Genomic DNA, 13965 nt, shown 5'->3' with positions numbered 1-13965 from the left:
GCGGCTAAATGGAATGCGTTCAAGTAACCGAGACATTCTAGTGATGTACGAATGTTTCGGTTAAAATCGGTTTTTAAGGGTGAGTTGCACCATATCGCCGGTTACCGTTAAAGTTAAAATTATTTGTAACAGTAATATTTGGAATAACCTTAAAATTTACTTAGGATGAGTTACATTAACTAACTATAAACCTTAACCAGCACATTCCCGATGGTTACGTCTTCGGATGTTCATGATATTCGCTACACCAGTTTTGCGCTGGTCAAAATGACGTCATATTTGACACTAATCATAACCGCCCGATTTTGGGCGGTTATAGTTAGCGTTACGGTTAGTGTCAGTTCGGTAGTGTCAACTGTCACAAGCTCTTATCTTCAAAAGCACAAATAATGGAAAAAGTAATGGAAAAAGAAAATCTCTACTATTAACCTATACGTAATCCAGAAGAATAAAGTCTTGCGTGCTCGGAAATAATGGATTTCCAAGATGGAACTCGAAATTTGGCCAAACATTCAGTTTGGACAAATTTCGAGTGTCTAAGGCCAGAGCAACAGCGCTTGTCCCTTTTCTCTTATTTAAAAAAATGTCCTCCATAAAAGGTCAATTTATAATATGCATTGACAGGACAATTTATAATATGGAAAATAAATAAGATGCATTTATATTTGTATAATTTTATTGCTTCATTTTTGCTACATATTTGAGTAGTAAAGTAAATACAGTTTCAATAATGGCCCAAACTATTTTATTTTCACAAGAGTTTGCCATTTTCTCCATCTTCGTGGGCAAAAAGTTTATTTCACTATAAAATACCATGCGTATGATACATAAATATAATCGGCGAAACATGAATTTCCAAACATTTTAATTTACGTAAATGTCATTCTTGACACCAACTTGACACTTTAGTGACATTCAGGTTTAAATGTTTCCATTGTAAAAACGAAAAACACATAAAACCTCTGTGAGAATATGTTTTTGCACTTGTAACCCTATTATAACTTTTACGATAACCAGCGATTTGATGCAACTCACCCTAAAATCGTCATAATCAAGTTTAACAACAAAGAAAAAGTAACGTCGCGCAATGCGGGGCAAAATCCAGCCAGTATCTTAACTCCAAACGAGTCTGAAATTCGACGATATACTGGATTTATTGGTTACATGTAAAAGATCTGCTAAAGCCCATCCCTAGATCAACAAAGAGTTTAATTCAACGTGATTATGTTTCAGTATGGAACAAAAGCCGTAATTAGCGATGAAAAAAACGCCAGACACCAGAGATATATCAAACAGGCGTCCGTAATGAAGTTGTCTGAATAAAATGTTAGCATTTTTAATTATAGCGCTACTAATGTTCGCCCGCGACTCCGTCCGCGTGGAATTAAAAAAACACACACACACAATTAAAAAAACAAAAGTGAGTATGTTTTCTTCCAGATTATCCTCTACATCTGTACCAAATTTTATCGAAATCCTTTCAGCCGTACAAACACGTAATAAACATCCATCCATCCATCTAAACTTTTTGCATTTATAATATTAGTAAGATTTAACGCACAAATAACGAACTCGGATGTATGGAAACATTGATAAGATAAATATATAATCGTTGTAGGAATTTGAATTCTGAATATAATATTACGATATATGCAGTATCTTGGATTAATCACAAGTTATTCATATTTAGTTTGATTAGCCGCACCTATCGTAATGATAATTAAATGTACTTAATAATAACGATTAGTATATACAAGTCGAATGGCATTATTGATTTTCATATCTTCGGTAAAACGCGTTCACATCACTAAAATAATTTTTGTAAGTAATCTGTTAAGGAACTACCATAAACCTGAAGAAGAAATCGAACGGAACAGAAATTAAGCTGCTAATGATACATTTAGTTATTAATTGTCACTAAGGGAGTCGCTAAGTGTAAAATATGACGTAAATATGCTTAAAACACCGTAGTTTCAACTTTCGAATCTTTCATTTATTGACCTATTTCTTTTTGACCTGTTACTTTTCCTTATAATAAGAAGAGAAATCATAAAAATTTGCTAAAAATGACGTGTCCTTAATATAGTTTTAATAAAAAATACAAAATGTTTGTAATCGTTAACAATTTTCCTCATCCGATCGATTCGAACGGCGAATGATTCACGCGGCAATGCGACAAGCTATGACTCACGATGGGCCTCTAATATGTACAATAATAGTATAAAAACGTAAAATATTAATACAAATCGTAGTATGTTTCCATCGATTGTAAATATTAGTTTCCACTGCGGAAACATTTTATGAAAACATTATGAATCTTTTAACGTATCGCAATTGCAATGGTATTTGAATAAAAAAATATAAAACTGTATTTTAAATTTTACTGCTAACAAGATAGCACTTGACTTTCAAATGAAATCGGAGGAATTTTAAAAAATGAAATTTAAATATGACCATTAAATAATATTAAAATATAAGAACGGCTGTGAGTAATAACGCTATTGCGAAGTATCGTGAATTAAATAAGGGCGTGTGATGAGTCAGATGCAGGGACTCACCCCTAGGGTGCAGTGCGAGGGTGGGTCTGATCGATACCCTCAGACGAGTGGGACGTATATAAATATTGTACGTCCATAGCATACATATTAACGTTAGACCGTTGGAATACTGTATCGATTGAATTGTGTCTGGCAACAAATATACTGCGTAACTTATTCTAACTTAGATCGTACTTAATATTATATGCGAAAGTTTAAATGGATGAATGCTTGTTAGAGTTTACAGCGTAAACCTGAACGGTCTTCGACGAACTTTGGCATAGACGTAGAACATAGTATGGAAGAAAACATAGGCTACTAATTGAGTTTTTTTAATACTGCGCAGACAAAGTCGCGGACTAAAGCTAATAGCTTATAAAACAATTAATAAGTACAAGAAAATATAGTTCAAATACTGTTTTTTAGCTATTTATACATACTTAATTTGATTTAAAATTAATCTTACTTCTCTTATTCTCATAAGTCATGAGCCACAGACAGCCAGACCTTCCTCATCTAGACTATTATAATAAAGCGTAAACACACACTTCTTTGTTGCCTAAGATGTCAGCAATTAGAGTATATTTTTAAATAATTATTTCTTTAATAAAAATTCCTACACTTACGTCACGCTTTAGGCTATATATTTTCACGCTATTAAACTTAGGCGTTAAATAAATTGGAAAAAAAACCTTAGTATGGGAATGGGGCCATAAAATACAAGCTGCCAACATCCAGGCAGCAAAGCTGGCATGGATAGTAATCATGTCATGTCAATTGACATTTGCACTTGATAAAATATATACAATAAAATGCGATTTCATAATTTTATGCGGATGAAGCCGCACGGAAACATCTAGTTTTATAATAGTTTGGCTTTACTTGTGCGTTATAAATATATATAGGTATAAACGATTAGCGATTATTGAGTTTGAGTTTCATAACGTTAAGTAATTTTGAAAGCCTTTTTTGTGCCTTGTTGCCAAAATATTTAAACACGCATACAAATGTAACCTAATATAAGGGAATATAACATGTTTTTCTTTCAAAACATTTTATTATTATCATTAATTTAAAGGTTTCCATGACCCTTCTATAAGGGATGAAATCCCGCTCCGTATTATTTACCCTTTATAAAGCGGTGTTTGAACTTACTCCATTGTCTGGAGAAAAGTCGTAAAACTTAAATCGTTTTCTTAGTAAATGGGTAAAATAAATAAATGAATGTTACTTTGTATAGAAGAAAATGAAAGCTAATTTGGATAAGTTAAAATTTTTTTATTAAAATCTCAGGATTATTTTCTGCTTTAAAGGAATTTTATTCAAAGTACAATCAATACGAAAAGTTAGATAAATACTATTTTTAAATTACAATATAAATTACAGTTTTTATTAAGTTATTCCTCATGTCTGTATCAACTAATTAGTTAAAAATTTTACAGTTACGGAGAAAGCACATAGAAAATGCAGTGAAATTTATTCTAAACTCTTTACACCAAAAAATGTTACTCGTAGCTAATTTAGAAAATTGATATCTCAAAACTATTCTTATTTCAACATTTTTATCGGTATTCAGGAGTATTTTTATACTGATATCATGATTACAAACGTTTGGATGGATTGGATGGATGTTTCTACGTAATTCCAAAACGGCTGAACGAATCTTGATGAATTGAATAGATATAGAACATTGAAAGAACACAGACCACTTACTAAGGTTCTAATTCCTGGCAGACGAAACCGCTGTTATTAAAAACATAGATGCGTTTTAACGATTAAATGCTTTTCAGAAATATTGATTCACGAACATACGTGGCTATTTAGCCGCGCGATCCGCTACACGTCGATATCGTTATCAGCTTATCAAGGCATCACCTTATCATATAGCTACGGCACCTTTACCATATATGGTCACGAAACAGCCAACTCTGGTTTGGTGGGAGGGGGGAACTTTTGTAGACGATAGTACGTGAACTTGTGATAAGACGCGTTTTATATAGTTTATCCTCGCTCGACGTTCCTCATTTAGTGAGGTGTGCTGGAACCGACAACCGGTCTCGTTTTATAGTTCCTATATTTATACTTTATTTAAAAGTAAGTTTATTTGTTCAATTATTATAATAATGTTAAGTTCTTTTTTTGTTCAAAAAATCAATAATAGTGTTGGAAAGTTTTTGTAACAATACGGTTTGTAATTGTGATTTTTCATGGTCTTTACGTAATTCGGAACGGTTACGTAATAATAATGCAGTGAAGTGAAACAATTTTTTTTAGATTATCGGTTGGCAGATTTTTAAATTCATTAACTTTGTTTACAACTCAGTAAAAAACAATTATTGAATATTTAAATTATGTGCGTGTGATTCACATTCTTTACGAAATGTTTGCGTTTTGATTGGTTAAAGATTTTAACATCAAGTGCATAAAGTAGGTACAAATGAATCCAGTTGAAAAACCGTTTTTACGTAATTTTTATTTAAACTATTAGGTCATATTAAACATCTCGACAGTATGCTTATCTTTCTAGATAAGATAGGTACTATGCGGAATATTCCAATTTCGGCGAATCATAGCGTGATAAGTTAATCTACTTTATTCAATTTTAGTAATCTGTTTCTATGCAATTGACGCAAATATTTTCCTTACAATTAATCCCAAATACTATCTAGTTTTCTTTCTTTCTTTCTTTCTTCTTTCTAGTTTTTATGGTTATATATAGTTGCGTATTTCATTTTAGTATTACTTATTACTTATTTTAAAAATTGTGCAATTTTGTTTGCAGACTAATTCAATATGTGCGACGAGGAAGTAGCCGCGTTGGTAGTGGACAATGGATCCGGTATGTGCAAGGCCGGGTTCGCGGGCGACGACGCACCCCGCGCCGTCTTTCCCTCGATCGTGGGCAGGCCACGCCACCAGGGCGTCATGGTCGGCATGGGACAGAAGGACTCGTACGTAGGCGACGAGGCCCAGAGCAAGAGAGGTATCCTCACCCTCAAATACCCCATCGAGCACGGCATCGTCACCAACTGGGACGATATGGAGAAGATCTGGCACCACACCTTCTACAACGAGCTGCGTGTTGCGCCCGAGGAGCACCCCGTGCTGCTCACCGAGGCCCCCCTCAACCCCAAGGCTAACAGGTACCGCCTTACATGCGACTTATTTCCTCTTGTTCGTTTGATTTCTGCCGCATCATAATGTTGTCTAACCTAAACTTGTTCATTTCAGAGAGAAGATGACACAGATCATGTTCGAGACCTTCAACACACCCGCCATGTACGTGGCCATCCAGGCCGTACTGTCGCTGTACGCCTCTGGTCGTACCACCGGTATCGTGCTGGACTCCGGCGATGGTGTCTCTCACACCGTGCCCATCTACGAGGGTTATGCTCTACCTCACGCCATCCTCCGTCTGGATCTGGCCGGCCGTGACCTCACCGACTACCTGATGAAGATCCTCACAGAGCGCGGCTACTCATTCACCACCACAGCCGAGAGAGAAATTGTCCGCGACATCAAGGAGAAACTCTGTTACGTCGCCCTGGACTTCGAGCAGGAGATGGCTACCGCCGCTTCCAGCAGCTCCCTCGAGAAGTCCTACGAATTACCTGACGGACAAGTCATTACTATTGGTAATGAGCGATTCCGTTGCCCTGAAGCCCTATTCCAACCCTCGTTCTTGGGTATGGAAGCTTGTGGCATCCACGAGACGACGTACAACTCGATCATGAAGTGCGACGTCGACATCCGTAAGGACCTGTACGCCAACACGGTGCTGTCCGGCGGTACCACCATGTACCCCGGCATCGCCGACCGCATGCAGAAGGAGATCACCGCGCTGGCTCCTTCCACCATGAAGATCAAGATCATTGCGCCCCCAGAGAGGAAGTACTCCGTATGGATCGGAGGATCCATTCTGGCTTCCCTCTCGACCTTCCAGCAGATGTGGATCTCGAAGCAGGAGTACGACGAGTCCGGCCCCTCGATCGTGCACAGGAAGTGCTTCTAATTCTAATCGCTTTATGAGACTATTCCTAATGACGCCCAGGACAGAGACCGCGATCGGGCTCATTTACGCTTGTAATATATTATTGTAAGAGCAGTATTTAAATAGGTCGTAAGATAACGTAATATGCATATTACGTAAACAATGCGGATAGCTTTTGCTTCCGTTGTTGACAAATGACTTTTTGATTAATTTATTAAGCGTTACTAACCTCAACATTTTTTAATAAAAAAATAATAATTTATATACCGGTATAAATATGAAGTTTTATTGTCGCACCCGGAGATGTTCCGTTGTCTGTGGAGTGAGAGGTGTGGGTACCGTTCGGGACGGTCTCTGACATACAAACGGTTCACAAAACTCATCATATTTTAGCACATGGTGTGATCGAAGCGTGACCACGGTCCGTTTTTATTAATGCATTCATTAAAATAATACGGTACTGATAAACATCAGACAAATTATAATTTAACAGTGGAATACAATTTAATAATTTAAAGTAATTTTAATAAACTGAATGTAACACTGTTTAAGGTCAATGCTCTACAATACAATATAGCTTATTTTTCGAACATCCAGGACAAAACATAACAGAAAAAGGTATTTACTACGTACGAAAGATATGGAGTAATACAGTTGTAGGAACGGAATCGTACTATTACCGACCAGTATCTATTACTAACCGTGAATATCCACGTTCGAAAACATGTACATTTATGTTTTTTTTTAATCTTTGAGCAATGACAATATGATTTTGTAAATGTCATTATAATATTAAACAACGCTAGCATGAAAAAAAAATAGTTATGTAGTTTGTTCCACATATTTTTGTAGACGACGATATAAAAGATTTCAACTGACATTACATTTTTTTAAATGTTAGTACAACATTCCTAAATATTAAAGAACACTTATGAGTCATACAATTCTCGATAACATGTGATTCATCGACATTGGTCATTGGTGAACTGCTGCGCAAATATTGAGTAAGACTTGGAATTTAATATACTTAAAATAGATTAAACACAAAATATGTAATAATTTACATGTTTTTCTTTTTACCTTTCATAAATTATTTTTATAAAATTAGGTTATATTTTAACTTAATTGGGTGTGTAGGCTCCGAGCCCCTCGGTAGGAACGTATAGTGAGCTGGTGAAGATGATGATGATGGGTGTGTATTCAAAACTCATTGGTTACAAAGTTACAATATTTGAAATAACCAAAAAAAGTTTATTTTTAGGTATGTATTTTATAATTCAATATTTTGACATTGCATTTAATAATTACTAATTGGTTTACGAATATGGTTTTATTGGGCTATTTACAGCAATGTACAGGATAATATTAAATTTTCCTTAATAACCTTAGGTATAACGAATGACAATAACCTTATTAATAAGCAATTTATTTGTTTGATTTCCCGTAATTAAATTTATTATTAACTCGTTATTATATTATTGTTCCATTTTACGATTTTATAAAGGCAACAAGAAAAAATACAATTATAATCTATGGCCGAAATCGCAACCTAAAAGAAACTAAAAAAAACGAATCAGGAAGTCACATTGTACCTTTTTCCCAAAAACAGGGTCAAAAACGCGCTTTGTGAACTGCTCCCGTATTTTGCTTTGTCAGGAGGAGGGTGCATTTTCATCAGTCATTAAAACTCATTATAGAATCCTGGTTCACACTTGGCCAGTACAGTAGGATAGTACCGCTCAATAAATGGACTGGCATAATACAAACATTAACGAGCGCCAGTGAGTGCATACGAACTGCTTGGCTAGTTACAGTCCAAGTGTGAACCAGGCGCATACCAGGGAACCTCAAAGCGTATATAGTACATTTATAGGTTATGTTTCTGTTTTGTGTGCATTTAATATAGCTAATGGCTTATAGTTAGGCGTGTCTGTCCCCACTGCGGTACTGCACCCATACCTAAACAATACTAGGTAAATATAAAATTAACACTAAATGTACTCAACATGCGATGTAGTTCCAGGTAAAGAAAAATGTTTAATATAATTAAAACAATTTTTTTGAGGTCGAAATCTTTGTCCGGAAATCTTTGTTAGAGTGGGCGCACACTTTGGACTAATCTATCGCACATAAGCATCAAAGCGCAACTAAACTAAACAGTTGTGCGATATTTTAGTATTTTATTTTATATTTTAGTTAAAAGTGTAAGCGCATTTAAAAAGGAAATTTCAGCCATTTTGATAAAACGAGATGTCTTTTTGACCGACTTCCCAAAAGAAGGAGATACTCAATTCGTCTGTATGTTTTTTTTTTCTCTGGCGAATTACAACCGCTTGCTTTCTAAAGACGTTTTCTTAAAAATATAGAAATAGGCGTTAGTTTTGAACGCATAATGCATTTAATTAATTCTCTCTTTACATCGAGTATTTGCATAATTTAATATTTATCAAGTCATTTAGAATGATAGTCGTCGCACTTTCGCTCGTACGTAAAGCGTGTATTTTTATATTAAAAGTGAATGTAAACTTTTTACATGTGAATGTCCATCTCTCTGCACATCTTAAACTGCGAAGTTAATTAGTTACATTCATACTCTATAAATTTTAACAGATTAAAAAAATATAACGGCCAGTATTTTCATTTTAAATTAGAGTTCAGATAAAAATGAAAAAAACGGAATAACCTCTTTTATTGTTTTCGATTGCTTTTATCTTCAGACTTTCAGCAAGTGACTACAAATGCTTGAAATTATTAACACACACGATGGTTACGTTTTACGTTTCCAATGCAACTATAAATATTTTCGGTATTCGAACACGCGAATCGGAAATAGCTTATCTATTTATATTTGACCTGGACTAGTGGGAACGGAGTTTTATAATTAGCAGGGACACGCCCACATCGTCTGCTATACGTCTAGTCAACGTGACGTCATGATGCAACGATACTGTTTACGATTCGTAAATAGGTCGTAGTTACTAATACTACGATACTTACCTAGTGAAAGAAAACATTCAAATGTATCTGGTTGTATAATCGATTTTTTTAAAATCAATCGATTTCGAGAAGCGTCTGTTGATGCGTTCGAAAACCAAATCCAAGTGACTCAGACGCTGTCGCCATTTTTAAAGACAGCGAAGGGAAAAGAAAAGAAATTCGTTATTTTATTTTATTAAATAAATTAAAACTCTCTTATATCAGAAACAAAACAATCGTAATTTATTCCACTGATTTCAGCGATATACTTCTAGTTTGTACTACTAAGCACATTTAGTTATAGCTAGCTATATCTAGAAATTATCGACGCAATACAGTAGTACTGATCATTTTTCCCTTTCGTTGTTGAAATAATATAGCTATGATAATATTTTTGACATTGGAGAATGCGAATATAGTTCTGAATACAAGGCTCGTGTTAAGCGGAACGCCATGAAGGAAGACAAATGTTTGGTAATTTTTCCCTGTTTCTAGCAAACGTCAAATTTTTATAAACAATGATTTGATTATGACGATAGTTGTATGTAAGAAAGTGAAAATGAATATAATCTTAATCGTTTACTAGTTGCCAGAATATCTCGATAGTACGATAATTTAAGTATGTAATGCAAAATCCCTAAAATAACTCCCCCACGAAGATATACATAAAAATACACATTAGCTTACGGAGGGGCCACCGGAGTGGTGCGAGACGCGAGGGTCAAGGGCGCAGCGCGCGGGCGACGATCGATTCCCGCCGCCCGCTGCCCGCGCCCTCGCTCCCGCCACGACGCGAACGCCCCGGCCGGCACGACTAACGTAGCTGGAATTGCAATTTATTTATTCAAGTTTGAATATACGTAGTTAATTATTTGCTATCTTGAAGCGCAGAAACACTTCTTATTAACTATGCTTTCCTGTATAAGAAATAAATATTTAGATATATTAAGGATACATCTGGAAATTACTTCCAATCCAATGTTGAACTCATGTGCAGGGCGCGAACGTTGCGTGGCTAAGGAGGTAAAACATCTTAACAATTGCATTTTGTGCATTCATTATTAGAAAAAATTAAAACAATTTTCTGGCAGAATATTTTTTAACTAATGATGATGTGGTTTACCTGTTTTTCACTGAAAACATTATTATTAATACAAAACCGAACCATAATCAAACAGCTAAAACAGGTTCTAAAAATAGAGAACAACGAAAGCAAAAACGGAACGTGTTTAAAAATGCAGTCCTTAGTTTTTTTGTTGCCTCCCCAAGGGCACAGAAATACAATGCATACAGCCAACAGCCATGTCCCGACTACAAAATAAATATTATGGCAAGTGTCGTCAAGGCGTCGTCGGTCGCCGCACACCAGCGCCATCGAAGATAATGCACATGTTAATGACTCAGTTCAGACAACTTGATATGTTATTCTGTCGCCGAATACATTTTACAATACAATAGCTTTTATTATAATTCTACGTTTGTAAGCAGTTTCCTCCATGAGTCATCAAGTGATCTATAGTTTGAACGGAAACCAAAGTTAATCTTTTCTCTTTATTTTAATTATTAATCGTAAAATATTACCTGTTTATTTTTTCATTCATGTATAGTTAACTAGCTTCTCGGTCCGCGTGAAATAAAAAAGAAAAGTAGCCTATATGTTTTTCCAGACTATTTACATCTATGCCAAATTTTCTCCAGATCCGTTCAGCCGTTTAGGCTATAACCTCTAACAAACAAACATCCATCCATCCATCTAAACTTTCGCATTTATAATAAAAGTGTTACTACGATTAGTATAATTAACGTATAGTACTTTGGTAGTTTCATTCAATATAGTGTTTTTAAACCTTTAATTATATAATTGATCATTCTTAAATGTATAACACTGAGACCTTTTTTAGCTGGCTAATACGTCAGAGAAACTCTCGTTGAATTATCAGCGGATGTGCCACCATATGGTATTTTTCGTATGTTTACAAACGACCCCCACTATCTTTTAAGGCCTATAAAAACTTCGTCCACCTCTATTTACAAAATCGTCATTTAATAATTGTGAGAATTATTATTACTTCATCTTCATATATTACTTAAAGTGCTTTGATGCCGTCCCTGACATTGATGGTTTCCTATGTAACTTGTTATTGTTTAGTCTATTGTTGTTTATTGTAATTAAATACCAGCCTTTGTTTATAAAGGCAATATCCGTTATTACTAGTCTGGACGAAGTGATAGAAATCACAGTTCAAAAAAGCAGCATTGCTTTAAAATCTAGCAAATTGATTTTTCGTCAATTTAAGATCGATTACGTTAGATTTAGTTTATCCAATGTCCATGACCTCATATTACGTTCTCATCATTCGGAACCGGAGGTCGCAGTTAATTTGGGTCCCCACGGTCCGTACGAGGGCTACTTTGACTCATCAGGTCGTGGTGTCGTAGTACGCATGCGCGACGCAAACTGTGAGTCAGACATGATTCGTCGCAGACAATTCCAGTCGTTCAATATCCGATAAATACTTCGTAGATTATTCATCTAAAATGTTACAACGTAAACACTACACATTAGAAAGCCCACAATTAATTACAAATTAGCATTATCGTAGTAATTAGAAATTTCTGGATACTTTTTTCTTCCCGGTAGGTTACCTTTAGTAGGTATATAATAGTACCTGTATAACTTAAATTTGAGGTTAAAAATACCTTTATAACTTGATAATCAAAGACATTAAATATTTTGTCCTTTTGGAGTTGACATCTTGGTTGATCTTTACAGTAATTTAGATTAGTAACACATTTGACATATTGTTCTTGTCTTAAGTTAACCTTTAATGAACTACGTAAGTACTAAGTATTGCATATATCTATATTTCAAGGACTTAACTAATTTTAAAGTAAAATACTACAATAGCTACATAGTAAAGACGCCGCATTCATGGCATAATTTGACGCAGGTAGGTACCAGGTATACTAGAACCACATGATTATAAGATCACCGCTGAATACAGATAAGGCGTGCGTATTATCCGAATAAAATAAAAAGTACTATAGACAACTCTGTGGCCCCACATGACCACGGCATTCATAATTTTTTCTTATAATTCAGCCTAGCTAGCATCAACTGAATGAATCGTTTTGTTACTAGACACAAACACAGACGAAATTTATTTGTACATGTTTGAGTGCGCTACGTATACGTACATTGGTCGTTGTCGCATTGGCCAATCAGAACTCAGGATTTTCCCTATGCCCATATATGGTAAAACCGTCGGTTGCGGCAAGTAGGGAGGTCGATGGAGTCCACTCATAAAACGTTCCAATTTTAAAAGGATATTTGTGACATATGTCAACAAAAGCTCTTAGTGGCGATATTTAATAACTTCATTCTGAATTATCGATTTAGGGTTTTTGTTAAATTTTAAAATTGTTAAACAGCCATAGGGGCTTGTGGGCCGATTGAAGCGCGGCGGTGGCGGACTGCTAGTGGAGCGGATCGACCTCCGCATATCGAGCGAGCGACTGCCACAAACCGGCCGGCATTTCTTGCAAACCGTTGATCACTCAAGTATTGTTTTTTGTTCTTACTGCGTTTGGTAAGTTATTTTTGCTTCTAAATGTTATAACAACGTTGACTTTTACCTTTATTAACATAATTCAACTTGTATTTGGTAAGACAAAAATTGACGTTTCTCCTACTTACAAATGAGGCTACAAATATTTTTTACAAAAGATATATTAACATCTGATGGTTACCTTACCTTTGTTATTAATGAAAATATTAAACTAGCTAATGTTTATGTTGATAAAATATTGTTAGCTATTTTTATTTAATTAGGTGGATGCATATCATTGGATTTTGCATATATTGATTAAAGTAAAGAGAACCGCGGGGTTATTGCCTTGTTGGGATCGGGGTTTTCAACGTGAGTGTGGCAGTGCAGACTCGGGGTCTCGTTATCAAGCGGCGCGCTATCAGGGCGGCGAGGGTCGGGGGAGGCGGAGGGGACGCGCAGGCTCCCTGCGGCGCAATACCATATATGGTCATGAAAACTCACGATTTGTCTGATTGGTGGAGAGCTCGCTGCGGTCGCGGGTAGGGGAGCCCCGATAACCAACCTCATATATACTCGGTTTGCCTCGAACGCCGACATTCCACGTAGTGTGCTCGAGTTGTAGCGTTGTGCAGCAGAACCGAGGCTGTGCAATAGCGATATAATTTATTTATTTAATAGGACTATTTAATTTAAAGTAAGTTGATGAATTTGTGGTATTTAGTGATTGTGAATCTCATTGTGGTTGTGATAAAGCAATTAGTGCGTATAAGTGTGTGGGTCAGTGACTCGAGGCAGGGTCCGTGCGGGCCGCACGTTGTTCCCCGGGATGCCGGTTGCGGTAGGGCGTGGTTCAGGCAGACATTGATTAAATTTGCAAATTCCTCAAATTGGTTTTAATTGAAACTAATAT

General features: G+C 35.8%; 1 protein-coding gene across 2 annotated transcripts in view; it reads left to right on the top strand.

Moving 5' to 3' along the window:
* The first annotated feature begins 4543 nt into the window (after positions 1–4543).
* Positions 4544–13965, top strand: part of LOC106107059 (actin-5C) — an 11227-nt gene continuing 1805 nt past the window's right edge. Inside the window, exons 1-3 of one of the 2 annotated variants that reach the window (XM_013287748.1) lie at positions 4544–4631; positions 5320–5680; positions 5769–6536. In XM_013287748.1, the coding sequence (XP_013143202.1) occupies positions 5331–5680; positions 5769–6536 (1118 nt within the window). In that variant the 5' untranslated portion in view covers positions 4544–4631; positions 5320–5330. The remainder of the gene's footprint in view (positions 4632–5319; positions 5681–5768; positions 6537–13965) is intronic. The other variant, XM_013287749.1, reaches the window with a different exon arrangement.

This window comes from Papilio polytes, unplaced genomic scaffold, assembly GCF_000836215.1.
Source record: "Papilio polytes unplaced genomic scaffold, Ppol_1.0 DF822067.1, whole genome shotgun sequence".
In the NCBI taxonomy this organism is placed as follows: domain Eukaryota; kingdom Metazoa; phylum Arthropoda; class Insecta; order Lepidoptera; family Papilionidae; genus Papilio; species Papilio polytes.
The sequence above is the reverse complement of the archived record's forward strand: the minus strand, read 5'-3'. Positions and strand labels throughout refer to the sequence as shown.